The following is a 14,609-nucleotide window of genomic DNA, read 5'->3' as shown; positions in this document are numbered from 1 at the left end:
CATTCTGCACATTCATTGCACTCCTCACCAGAGAGCTCTCGTTCAGGTGCAGTGCCGATCTTGGGAACGAGCTGAAACGAGATCATCCCTTTCACAGGTGAACATGACCCAGTTCTGAATTCTGGGAATGTTGCTACAGGTGGAAGGATTGTTCCCGAAGCTCCACATGTCTGGTGTGAATACTGCTTTGTCATTTTGTGATTTTTTTTTAAGTGATGAGATTTTTACTGTTCTTCAGAAAACTGAAGTAGGCTAGTAAATCGCTAGAGCCTGCAATTTGCTGCCTTCTTCCATATTAGTGCAGTCAGAGATACTTTGATCACAGAGATATGTCAGGTGCTAGCAGTAGCCAAAATGCGCATAGAAATTAATGGTAGCAACAGTTACAAAATGTTTAATTCATTGTCACTGGCCAAACTGCAATGGGTTATCGGCATCACTGGTGCTGCACTGGATACATAAACTGTATCACTTCCTGTGCACAATAAAATTTTCTAGTACACCATACTAGTTCAGAGGCTGAAAATAGCTAATGCAGAGATACTGTATTTTTAAGGAATTCATTATTGAATATGAGGTATTTGTACACAATATCTGCAACCATGTGTTATCCTATGTGTGTTTTCCGTAGCACAGTCCCAAGTAACAATGTTGGAACCTAAACATTATTGCAGTTAATAATTTATCTGATGCTTTTATCCAAAGCGATTTACAGTTGATTAGTCTAAGCAGGGGAAAATCCCCCAGGAGCAATGGGCCTTGCTCAAGGGCCCAACAACTGTGCAGAACCACTAGACTACAGTCTGCCAATAGAGAGTGATATGAAATAAAATAATAAAATGAAATAGCCCATACCTCTCTTTTGAATATCAGACTGAACAAGCTGTTGGCACTCTATTTGCCTTTTTTTCTGAATCAACACAGTGTAGAAAGGTGACCTTTGACTGCTTTTAATAATACACATGACATCTATTCAGGCTGAATGATGGGAAAACTATGGCCGGTGTGACTGTCACATTTAGGAAACCACACAGATTTAGTCTTATTTTTGAGTGGCAGTAATTATTTCATCTACCAGCTTTTCAGCAATAAAGAAACACCCGCTATGTTATGGTAGTCAAAGCTTAATAATGGAGTAGTAAAACAATACAAAAACAGTGCTTCTTTGGAGGATCGCAGTGTGAATGGTTTCGGCATTACGTATATGCTAATATTTAAAGACAATTTCAGAGATGTCAGATCATACAGTATGCTGCAAAAATATTTTGGCGGAGTTATCCAAAGACCTAAAGGCAACAAGCTACAATGCATCAAGCTAAATGCCTTGAAACAACAACAAAAAACACAGTTCAACTAATTGTGGCTGGTTTTCATAGAGTTTCTTGCATGAAATGTTGCATAAAACATTGTATGATTTATGCTATGATAAGGTGTGGATTCATAGAACATTTTAATTGATCGTCCATGAGTTTCCACCATCTTACATTGCTAGAAGGCAGTGGGTTATAAATTAGGGGGTTCCTTTATTGATCAATGTGCTGCAACAAGAAGCAAAAATAAAGAAAGCAAAATGTAGCTCATTAAGCAACTAAAATTTACCTGAATGTTTTTAACTTTAATATATACTCAGTGAGCACTTTATTAGGTATTTATTAGACTTATGTTTTAACCTTATTGGTCTTCTGCTGCTGAAGCTTATCCACTTAGAGGTTTGACACTTTGTGTGTTCAGAGAATCTCTTCTGCATGCCACTGTTGTAATGTGTGGCTATTTGCATTTCTGTCAGATTCATGTCAGCTCTGACCAGTCTGGCCATTCTCCTCTGACCGTTCTCATTAATGAGTCATTTTTGCCCGCAGAAGTGCTCATCACTGGATGTTTTTTGTTTTGCGCACCATCCTTTACAAACTCTAGAGACTGTTGTGCTTGAAGATCCCAGAGGATCAGCAGTTTCTGAGATACTCAAACCGCCCTGTGTGGCACCAACAATCATTCCACAGTCAAAGTCACTTAGATCTTCCACATTCTGACATTTGGTCTGAAAAACAGCTGAACCAGCTGAAGTTGCTGCCACATGAATGACTGGTTAAATATTTGCATTAGCAAGCTGGTGTACAGGTCTACCTAATAAAGTGCTCAATGTGTGTGTATGCATGTATAAAAGATAAGAAAAAACAGACTGAACTTTCTGGTAAGCGGAAACAGGTATTTTATGACTGGTTGGAAAGCTAAGAGTTTTGTCATAGTGGGTGCTATTGAGGAAGCTGTGTCCTGGTAATCATTTTGCTGTGTTTCTTCAGTTGTTCTGTCCACTGTGGTGAGATGGATTTTCAGAAGATCATCAAACTCAAAACTGCTTGCCATCAATAGTCATAAGTTCCCAGAGACAAAAGCCATCGGTTTCCCATTACAGCTGAAAGAAATGGATAGCCATTCTCTGCTCATGGCCAAATAGCTGTGTTTTAACCATCAGAAATTTTAAATGAATCCACTTTTGCAGGGGTTCATTTTGCAGCCCTTCAGAGCAGAGTAGCTGAAATGATCATAACACATTGTGAAGGGAGACAGCCTGTAATTTCAGAACCAAGCAGCCAGCCCAGGTATAATGGAAGAATCAAGGAAGCAGTGCAGTGTCCTTTATCTTGATGTAGAAGGTCTTTTGTAGGAATATTCCAGACAGATGTCTAACCCTTAATGAGGATTGAATCACAGTATTTGCTGCTGTTGTCCCAAAAATGAAGTTGATTTCTTGAACGCGCAAGAAAACTATTGCATGTTTTGTACTAAAACAGTCAGAATTTGAATTCCTTCAAATAGATAGATAGGTTAAGTATACAAAATGAAGAAGCTAGCTGGAGAGACAAATTGGAGAGTAAGCACAGAATTGCTGTCCTTACAAAGTTTTAATGACTGTGAGAAAGATATCACTTTTAAGATCACCATACATAATTTGCATTTATAATAAAATAACAGAAACATAGGCCACAGACATATTCTTTGAAGCAAAATGTACCCTAACATGTAGCTGCCATCCGTTTTAAACCATGTTTTCAGATCCTTCCCCTGTCTAAACAATGATTTCATGCTGTCCTGCTGATAATTGGCCTTCTTAACCATGTTTTAGTCTGACTAAAACTACTGACATCAGTCAAGAACTTTCAAGGAACCTAAAAGGGCGTTGAGGTGCTGAGGTCTGACTTTGTGATCACAGTGTGGAAGCAGTGTGGTGTTGTGGGAAGGGAATTGGACTGCAGGATTGAATTAGCACGACTGAACCAAAGTACTTATTATCTGATTTTCTTCAGGGTATATCCAGATGTATAAATGTACTATAAAATAAATGGAAGATATAAAAGTGAAGATCCCCTTTGGGTAATGGTGTGCCCATATCCAGAAAACAAGCTAATATCGCGGATTTGGCTGTGGCACAGAGATGACCAGATAAAAGTGCATTGTCACCACAAAGATACAGGACATAAACTGAGAATCCAAATCTGTCCTTTCAGTGACCAAAGCAAAATTTGAAACATTTCTCGATTAAGCCAAGGTCGTGTGTTTCATTCTACTTTAAAACACCAGGGAATCACAGTCATTTGAAAAAAGCAACAGTCTGCATTAGTTAAGAAATGTCTGAAAACAAACAAGAAAACAGAGTTGCTTTGGTTCATTAAACCACCAATGGAGTGGGCACTGATGTAATTATAGAGTCCAATACAAATGGCTGTGCACTTTATCTGTCTTCTATGTGCTTTTGCTCACTGCCAATGTGTTGCTTTAAGGAGCACACTTATCTTCATCACATTAGGCATAGCATACGTTTCTATATTTAAATATAAATAGATATTTAATTACCTTTTAATTGGCAGAGCAAGGACGAATAACTCCAGAAAATAAAATCCTGCCAATCTTATTTTTTTAATCAGTTATTGGCATCAATCATTTATGCCTAAGCAAACCATACATTACGCAAACATACGTCCACTGAATATGGATAGTGTTTTGGAGTTACTCTGTGAAATTATTTCAGAGTATTGGCTTCGTTTGACTGAGATAATTTCTGTGGGTTTGTTTGCCGTAGGTGGAAGCGATACGGATTAGTGGTCACATAAATCTGCATCAGAATATTGAATCCCAGTTAAAATTCAGTTCTGTGCAGCTTTTTAGATCATCTCACCACAATCACAGTCTGTAGATGGGCCACAGACTGCATCCCATGTAATGCAATTGCAGGTCACAGAGGAGCACTTGCTTGCCCTGGCTTGTGGGAGGCATTAATGCAGATTATGAACGTTTCACATTCAGACTGATCCAGCCGTGTGCAGGGAGCCTGAATTTACATACCACACACCTCAATTCTGTTTCAAACAGCGAGCAAAAATGTAATTAACCATGTAAATCATGTACACTCCTACGAGATATGTTAATTAAATGGAGCATTTACATGGCAGCAATATCAAAACAAGCAGACAATGCGACCTAATGAATGTGCCCTTGTGCAGATTGCAAGGAATATTAAACAGCCCAAAGTGTAGGATCTCCTGAACTGCACCACTGAACCTCCGATCAACCACAGATCGCATAAAAAACATCTCTTCATCTTTGTTAAAACCTTGAATAATTCAGTGTCAATCAACATACAAAAACAGCCTTTTGTCTGCTGAGATGAAAGAGGTCTCATCCTTTCGGTTTCTGTGATTTACATTTATGCATTCCTGTGGTCTGTGAATAGCAGTATCAAAGTCCTTAACAAGTCCTTATTTTGAAGGCTTGATGTTATCGGTAGACAATAAACAGTGCAACACAGGCAGGTTATTATCATAGCATCATGGACAAGTCAGAGCCAAGGGCAACACAATTGGAAATGATGTCCCTAAAAGGAGAGTGAGGATTGCTTTGCCAAGTCATGCTGGCACACAGCCAGCCCTGACTGAGAGTGTTTCATTGGTATATCATTGCAGAACCCAAATTGTGATGTATCACATGCAATCATGACAACATGTCATCATTGCAATATACTGCCTAATAATATAGGTATTTATACACAGTTATTGTTAAATGCCTAAATGGCTGGAGAGGGCAAGACATATTTCACAGGGGAAAGAAAAACCACTGATGGCTAATTTGCTGCCTAAAACTGGGATGCCAGGTCAAAGGAATATGCACAAAGAACAGACATCATTTTGGAGTTGGTTCACTGTTAACCCACCAGTCCTGTATATGGTCAGATGTTATGAGGCTGGATCTCTCATAGCTCATATTATGGAGCTTAGTTGGTGGTGTATACAGCTAGAACAGGAGTCTTTACATCTCTTCATCTTTGTTAAATCCTTGAATAATTCAGTGTCAATCAACATACATGCGCATGTGCCTTATGGCCTGTATTCAAACCCAGAGCATCTCACAGAGCGATGTATGATTGGCCAGGGCACCAGCAGGGCATGGCTGCTGCCCCTAGAGGAACTCCTGATGTCAGCCTGGTGCCATCAGTCCTCTTCTGTCTGCTGCATATGACCTGTCTTCCGCCAGCATTATGGCTGTGCAGCTTGGTTAGTAGACTGCAGAATAAGAGAGTGTGGCTGGCAAGGAAAGATTCTAAAGATAAGTTTTGAATTACATGTTTTAATTAAAGGGAAACTCAGGAACGGCTGTGCTAGGGTCACAGATCCACAGTTATGAAATGGCAGTTGAACATTCGTAAGTATAAAGAGGTTGCTGATTGTAAATGTCATTTGAAGTTTTGTAGCTAGGGGATGAAGAGGCAACTGGATGAATCATCTGATTCTCTCAGCATATAAAAATACCATTGCATTCATGTATTTCGTACTCTATATTTCTCATGTCAGTGCAGAATTTTCATGTGTTTGTGCTCAGTAACATGAAACATGCACACACATACAGTACTCATGCATTCACATGGTATTTTGCATCAACTCCATTGTGTGTCAAATTACAGTGCTCAGGCTGATGACACTAAGGCAAGAATCCATCGACCACCACAAAAGTATCAACTCTAGCGGGTGGCAAGAAGCCTGTAATTGCAGAAAATCTTCTGGTAATCGCTGCCCCAGTAATTCTGTGGGAATGGCCATTTTAAGAAGCAGCTGTAACCAGAACTATAAGATCCAAACAATAGGTGTTCCGGCATGGATTGCTGTTATTTTGCTTGTGATTTTGAGGTTTGCTTTGGCAGTCTGAATTATGATTTGTTCAAAGAAATGTATTTCTTATAAATTGCACAGTCATGTGATGTTAGTTTCTGAAAATAGTGGCTATGGCTTTCATGCAATATGCATTTCTGCATTCTGGGTTCCTTCTTGATAAATGGCCCCCTCATACGTGGTTTTGAAAGATGGAAAAATTGGCCTTACATTTAGGTTCTTTTACTGCATCACATGGCCAAGCCATGTTGTTAAGTGTAGGAACAGTTTGCGACGGATGGGCAGCGAGGTGTACACTGTGGTCTATAGCAGGGGAAAAAAGGTGCATTTCCACTTCAGTGTGTCTGAAAAGGCTGACCAGCCCTGGCAGCCAAGTGAACAGAAAGGCTGACCTTAAGAGTGGGATCTCCAGTCTGTATGAACAGGGGACAACAGGCCTCTCGGAAGCATGCCAAGGTTTCATATCACTGGCTTCAAATGCGACCACAGCCCCTAAGCGAGTCTGAGAGCACTCGCATACAGTCTGACTAACAACACAAAAACAGGAGCAATCGACACTCAAACACTGACTGTGTGCTGAAGTCTTTAATGGGGAAAGAGAGTTCACAGGTACAGGTGAGAGAAATCATCACTAGTGTCTAAGAAAACATGCAACCATGGATAAAATGTACTGAGCTTTACAGACTTAAATGTGCATTTCAATTTTTACCAAGATGAACAATGACTGCCTCTCCCTTTGATTAAGGTGCAAAAAATATATAATTTTTCCTGAGAGAATCATGTGATGTGCTAATGAACATGCCTCATTCTTCGGAGCCATTTTCATCTGTGAAATGAATTGTGCAGATATGGAGAGGTGAAATGGCAGCGCCGCATGCTGTCTGCCACCACATCCCTCAAGTCATCTGTGCTCATGTAGTGAAAAGAGAATAGCAAACGGAGTTCTACATTTTCTTCATTCAAACTAAGGCTTTCAGCACAAAAGATATATACATATTAGAACATGTCCACCTACAGTACTGTGCATAAATAGCTAAATAGGCACCCTAGACTTTATTATATATCTGTTAATTATTTTGTGTGTTATTATAAAAGAACACATTTAACATTTCCAAATATTCATTTTCCAAAAGATTTAATTTTACAGAGACATTTGAGTATTTAATTTAAAAAACTAACATATCACTGTAAGCAATTGACTACTTTTTACACAAAAACTTGATCAAGGCTGTCTGAGATCCGAAGCAGGGAGCTAAAGTCTGCAGAAGAATTGTGGCAAGTTCTCCAACATGTTTGGAACAACCTCCCTGCAGTTTTAACAAAAAATATTGATTTTATTCAGTTTTTAACTATTCTGCCATATTACTGAAATGTAATGAAAAATGTATAGTATGTTTATTTAGGACCTTTCATTGAATTATTTTTGAAAGCATCTTATCTGTACCGAATGTTATACAGGTGCCTAAGACTTTTGCACAGTACTGTATGTCCATGGCCTATTTGAGTGCTTTGTTGTGGAGTCCTGTTTAACCCTGAAGTAGAGGTGGAAATCCAGTGGTTAAAGTGGAAGTCCTGCCATGTGTTTCTTCCATCCATGAACTCCAGACAGTGGATTTCACTAATTAGTTCCACTTCTAGCTGAAGCACTGTGCTACAGTAAGTAAATTAGCAAATTTATGATGATTGGAGCAAAACACTGGAGAGGACTTTTACTTGCTGTAGCTGGACTTTCCACCTCTGCCCTAGAGTAAATTAATGTGTAATACATTGCTTGACTCACTGAATCTGAATGGGCAGGGATCTGTGTAGACTCAATGCTGCTCTTAACTGGACTGTGGGACTAAACACAGACATGCATCACCCACCGTTTCACTGTACTTTATTCTGCCTCTCCTGTCCATATCTGATAATGTGAAGGCTCAAAAAATATCAACATCCCTTTGTTTCTCTTTTCTTTTTGTCGAACAGGTCGAGACTGGCCGATTTTCACATGAATTGCCAGATGACTACACACTCGATCACCAGCTGCCCCAATGACAACTACCAAGCCTGTTTGACATCTTATGCTGGGCTCATTGGTGAGTAATTTCATTTCTGAATATCCACCATGCTTAAAAACACCTAAAGTATAGCCTATATATCAGACCTTGGTCAAAAATGGATTTTGTAAAAGTATTTTGGATTCAAATACTTTTATATGCGGCGGCACGGATGGTGCAGTGGGTAGCACTGCCGCCTCACAGCAAGGAGGTCCTGAGTTCGAATCCCAGTCGGCCGGGGCCTCTCTGTGCGGAGTTTGCATGTTCTCCCCTTCTTCCTCCTCCGGGTACTCCGGTTTCCTCCCACAGTCCAAAGACATGCAAGCTAGGATGATTGGAGAGTCTAAATTGCCTGTAGGTATGAGTGTGTGAGTGAATGGTGTGTGTGCCCTGCGATAGACTGGCGACCTGTTAAGGGTGTATTCCTGCCTTTTGCCCAATGTATGCTGGGATAGGCTCCAGCCCCCCTGCGACCCTGATCAGGATAAGCAGGTTCAGATAATGGATGGATGGATGGATACTTTTATATGCTTTATTGAGCTTGTCTGGTGGTCTGGAACCTATGAAATACTCTTGGTTGGCTCAATTGCACCAGTCAAGATCAATCAAGCACAGACAAGTATTTCAATCTAAAACAAGTATGTTTTTGACCTAGGTCTGTTGTATATGAGCATATAAATGGCGGCTATGTTCAGTGTGATGCTGAAATATTAGTTCCACCTCTCTTTTCCTTGCGTAGGATCGGACATAACCCCAAACTATGTGGATTCAAGCTACACAAATTTCACCATCTCTCCGTGGTGCACCTGTAGGGGCAGTGGAAACTCTGAAGAGGACTGTGAAAAGTTCTTGAGAGACTTCAGAGAAAACACCTGCCTGAGTAAGCCTAACGCAGTGCAATATACAAATGTGTTCTTTACACCTCAGCGGGACCATCTGATTTTGTGTAAATATGATATCTGTCTGATTTCTAAGCCTAACTTTTGGGCTCGTTGCGTTTTTTTGCCATCAGCAGCACCCTGAGGACAGGCGGCCGTGTTTTTGTATACGTTTTTTTAATGTGAACGAAACAAAGAGGACAAGACAGGACAGGATTTTTGCTGTTGAGGGCAAAAATATAACCAACTTTTTGTGAGTTTTACTTGATACAGTACATATATGGCTGTATTAAAACCATGAACTATTAGTTTTTGTGCAGGAAATTTTTTTTTAAGTTTTTAGTTTTAACCATTTCTGCAATAATTGAATAAATTAAAGATTTCTAATAATAAAAATGAGGTGAGAAATATGTTCAACATTCAACATAACTAAAAACATTTAGAGAACTCGGCCCGGCTCTTTCACAGAGTTAATTTTAACCAAGCCAAGTCAGCTGACTCATAAGTGCTAGGTACACTTTTGTGGATAATGTTACATGAATGAAGCAACCTACATCCATTAGCGTGCTAAAAACTTTCATGTTTTAGGAAGGCTACAGTTTGTCTATAATTGGAATTAAATTATATCCCAAACCAGTAAAGCGGCTAAAGAAATGTCATTCAACAGGTAGAGGAGATGATCAGGAAAGGCTGCTACTGCTCATTTTGTTGCAGCAGCATATCCACACGTTACAAGCACACGTTGCATCTCAGGCGCATAGAACAGCGTTTTCTGTCCTTGCCGTCTTGCAAGACCATTCTCGTCAAGGACATTTGCCATGAATATACTTCCCGAGAATGACAAGTACATTCTTGCATTCTTGTTGTAAGGAAACATCCCAGGTATTTGATGTGATCCACTTACAGATCCCAGTACTTGATTAGTTGCATCAGGTATCAGGGTTTTCCTTACCATTATAAGAGTTAGGCGCTGTGCCTTAGAGCGCGGCACCTGAGCCCAATGAACGGAAATATGGAACTTTTTTAAATAAAAAAACCTACCTCATAAAAACATTTGACCTGTATCCCCTATAGTGTCTGACAATCGGTTAATGTGCAGCCTCCTAGGCGGTAGATGGCAGGCACACGCCAGTCCTGGCAACTTCGTCGCAACTCTATATATCATGCCCTGGGCTAAATTTTATTGAGTTGAGCTGGAGCACCATTTTTCTAAAATCAACTAGTTAACATTACGTGTAAATAATCACTATCTGGACATCAGTATCTTTTGTCTCTGTAACCATCTGCATTTGGAGAGTTTTCATTGCTCATATGATCCATACTTTTAGTCAGCTAATTTTAGCTAACATTAATGGGATAGTTTTCATTTTTCAGACTTGTTTCTCATCGCTGAGTTTCTCATCAGGAATTATGTAATAAATCGGGGAGATGTACTTGAGTTTGCATAAGTTAGCTCACTCTACGTTAGCCATTTGCTAAGTATCACATAATATTCAGCTTAGCCAAAAACTAAACAAATAACATTGATTTAATGGGGGCTAAAAAAACACCACCTGCCAACTATTTACAAAAATAAACTAATTAACCATGCTAAAATAAACATGTTGTCAAATGTTTATTTGCTTGCATAAATACATATCCTGTAATCAAAACGTGCCAATATAGGCAAAAGACTGTATTTTTACTTTATGTACAGTTTATGAAACTATAAGTTTTATAGAAAATAGACCACAGCACCTAAGCCCTCCAATAAGCCAGGGAAACCCTTGGGTATACTTGAGAAGGAACACATCCAATACCTGGATCCAGCTGGGGGCCCTCCAGGAGACATTTGGGAACCACTTGTGCTGAAAGTGCGAAAATTGTGTAAAATCAAGTAAAATGCTATGCGATTCCAAAGCTTACTTGTTATGGAACCATTATTAGTTTGTTATCAGAACCTCTTGGCTCCCTTTTGTAGCTCACTGTACCATGTTGATGACACAAAAATCCATTGGTGTGAACATGTTTCAGTGTTCAAGGAAAGATTTGTGAAAATGACTGTATGCTGTCACCATGCATTTTATAGCTGAGTCTGCAAGGGAAAGAGTGGGACCCAGAGCAGGGAAGATGATTATTATGCATAAGCTGCTGTCTCAAGACATTTTTGTGATCTAATAAGAACATGATGAAAGGACAGCAAGTTAAAATCTACAGAATGTTACATTTTCATAGTGCCATTAAGATAAAGAGCTAAACACTAAAGGCACACCAGAGAAAGATAAGAATAATATGTGGTGGCTGAGTGTGTTGGTATATCTAATCTTACATTAAAAAAATATGAAAGTAGGCCGCATTCCTTCATCACTGAAGGAGTGTTGATTTTCCTACTATATGCAAATGTAGTCAGACTTGATCTTCTGTTACTACTATAAACTGACAGCTGTGTAAGCTGAAGGGGTCGATTGCAGCATGCCTTCAGTTTTTAGTACACAGCTGTGTATTAGCACGGGTTCCCCAAGTACAGTACTAACACATGATAAGCTGTAGGAAGTCTAGGATTGCAGCTTGGAGTTCCATATCAACTGATCCAGGAAAGGTTCCCTGCTTGCTCTGAAGCCCACTGTTGTGCGTGTTCTCCTGAGGGTAGTCCAGAGAAGTGTAGCTCAGTGAAAGAGAATGGAAAAGTTCATATCTGACTGTGGCTAAGTCCTGAAACATCTGTGATTGTAATGATTTCCACTCTATAAACAGTACAATGCATTAAAACCATTTTAGCACAGTAAACAAAACCACAGTATCCTGTCAGTTGTTTTGATGAGTGTTTTATCTGGCTGTTTGTGGCACTTGGCTTGCATATGAAAACATGAAAGTGTACATCATGTTAGCCAGCTGAGAGCAAAATTATGCCAAGGACAATGTCGGATATGAAGACGACAGACACTTTGCCCCAGAATACTGGTGTGCTTCCATGGAAACTTCTGCTTGCGCGATATGAGATGAGACGATAACTAGATAATTGGACTGAGAAGTATCTTTCACCATAAAAGATGATTGCCAACATTTCCTGTTGTTACTTTTTTTCTTTTTTTTTTCTTTTTCTATAAGACAATATTTTGATACTATACATATTTCAAGCTGTGGGATTCTAAAATTAGGAGCAATTATGAGGGCGAGTAGGAGAAGTAAAAAAAGAAAATGTTTTACATTTCCTGAGGACAGTCAGAGCGAATGATCTTGACACATGCTCCCCTTTCAAGCAATGCTTGGGCTTTAGCTCAAACAAAAGAGTGTAGATGTAATTCAGTTGAGTCTAGGCAAAAACATTTTTGGCACTGATAACAATATCTAATCCATTCGAACAGCAACGGCCAATATCAAAACCTGATCTACTGGGCAGTGTTGATGCTCTAAACTGGCTTTAAACTGTCTGCAACTGGTTCTACAATACAACTGTGAGGATGCAGATGCGCTCAGTTGCACTCTGTGTCTGCTGCATTTGGATAGCTTATGTGGAGGAATTAGGCTATTGAAAACAGATTATAAGCGGGTTTGCTCAATAAAATTATACCAATTTCTCTAAGAAAATTAGTAGGATTCTATAATGGCTGGAGGAATGCATTCTTTTATGTAGCCAATTTCCGGAGACTTTAAACAATCACTTTTCTTTCAAACAGACTGCACAGCATATGGCATAATTAGTCTGCTTATTCGGAAGCATAAGAAAATAACTAAGTCCCATCATAATGAGTTACAGGAAGCTATTGTGTGCACAAGAAATTATAGTCCTATGAAAAAAACAGAGGCTTTAGTCTTTCCTGTATTTTTGCCACATTTAAAATGTAGGCTGAATGAATAGAGTAATACTACTTTTTAAGGTTTTCATGTGAATAGGTCTTTAAATAGCTTGTTCAGATTGGCTGGACTGAAACTATCATGTATGTGTTATGCATGGAGAGTAACAAAGCATGTATCTGAATAGAGAAGGGGGATGAATGCATATTTATCTTTTTTTTTTCCAAGAGAAAACAAAAAAATGGCATGTTCCAGAGGCTTGAGCCTGAATGGTGATTCACTTCATGCCCCTTGTTGCTTCAGCTGCACCTGCCTCCTCAGCCCCGTGTAAGCTAAGGATGGATCTGGGCAGAGAATCAAAAAGGCCCTGGCAGACTGACTCGCCAGAACACACAGTACTCTCAGACCCTCCCGAGAAAGCCAGCGGAACCGATACGATGACACGCCTTCCTTTTTCTCCCTTTCTTTCCCGTATTCCAACAGGGAATGCCATTCAAGCCTTTGGATATGGAACAGACACCAGTCTGGTTCCCAAAACAGCGACCGTCCCGCCTACCCCTTCAGTAAGGCCTGATCTGGAGACGGAGAGCTTACCCAAGCCTTCGGTGAACCCCAACATTAAGCCTGGAGATGACGCCTGTGTCTTTGCCACTTGCGCCAGCCTGAAGGTAGGGCTGCTAATGCCTCTTAATGATTGGGTATCACTGGGAAACATCCATATTGGCATCTCCCTATGGTATATAGATGCATGTCATTGGTGCATATACACTTAAGAGAGGTGGGCCTCATGCATAGTTAAGTCAGTTAAGTAATTAAAGCTTTTGAAATGAAGTGTCAAAGAGGACAGCATTTTAGGAAAGGTAAGTTGTAACAAGGGTGAGACATCATGGACCCTCCCCCCCTTTTCGAACCCCCAGCGATGAGGTAATTAATTTTATTTCTTTGTGTTTCTTGTCAGTTACTGCAGTTTCAAGGGTAGTCCTTGAGCGTACCTTTTGAAATATATGAATGTGGACCTACATTTGCATTGCAAAGAAGTCCAATGTACAGTAAAAGACACAATAACTAATTTATTGTGCCTTTGCACTCACCCTCCATCTATGTCTATGCATATGCGTATGACTGCTTTGGCCCCTTGTGTTTGTGAGAGTCGAGATAATTATATTTCGACCCAGTTTTCTAACCACTGCCATACATACGTACAATATTTTCCTCATTTAATTGAAGCTTGCAAGACTGCAGAGTTCTATTGGATTCATATTTAAAAGTATGCCCACAAGACCAGAAAGGATATGACTGCTATTAATGATGCTATGTGAAATTTTGGACTTACATGAAAGTTGTTTGCAAGAACTTTCAAATAAATGACTGTGCTTTAACAGCATGACTCTTTGCAATTCCATTGTGCCAGTTGATTTGAAATGCCTATATTGTTTGATGCTTTGCCATATCTAAAGAAAAAGTTTTTTTTAAACTTGAAGCATTGTATGTATTTTAGATGATATGCATAATTATTAAATCCCATGAGCCACCAATATGGTTCTCATGAAGAACAGCACACAGAATCTTCTATGAACATTAGAATAAAAACATGGCTGCCACTGAATAATAAATACACAGATTTGTCTGGAAGCATTTCTTATCAGGCACGGGGGATCCAATAGCGAGACCACAACGAAAGTTCTTTAGAAAATAAGGTCTTTATTTTCTCAGGGTAGGTTGGTACAACGAGGGTCAATAGCCAGCAAACAGTTATAGCA

At 39.6% G+C, this 14,609-nt stretch overlaps 1 protein-coding gene across 1 annotated transcript in view; it reads left to right on the top strand.

The window, feature by feature from the left end:
- Positions 1-14,609, top strand: part of LOC133141312 (GDNF family receptor alpha-2-like) — a 76,158-nt gene that overhangs the window by 50,433 nt on the left and 11,116 nt on the right. Inside the window, exons 5-7 of the mRNA XM_061261832.1 lie at positions 8,127-8,236; positions 8,937-9,077; positions 13,333-13,517. Of these exons, the coding sequence (XP_061117816.1) occupies positions 8,127-8,236; positions 8,937-9,077; positions 13,333-13,517 (436 nt within the window). The remainder of the gene's footprint in view (positions 1-8,126; positions 8,237-8,936; positions 9,078-13,332; positions 13,518-14,609) is intronic.

Source organism: Conger conger, chromosome 11 (genome assembly GCF_963514075.1).
Source record: "Conger conger chromosome 11, fConCon1.1, whole genome shotgun sequence".
NCBI classification, from domain to species: Eukaryota; Metazoa; Chordata; class Actinopteri; order Anguilliformes; family Congridae; genus Conger; species Conger conger.
The sequence above is the reverse complement of the archived record's forward strand: the minus strand, read 5'-3'. Positions and strand labels throughout refer to the sequence as shown.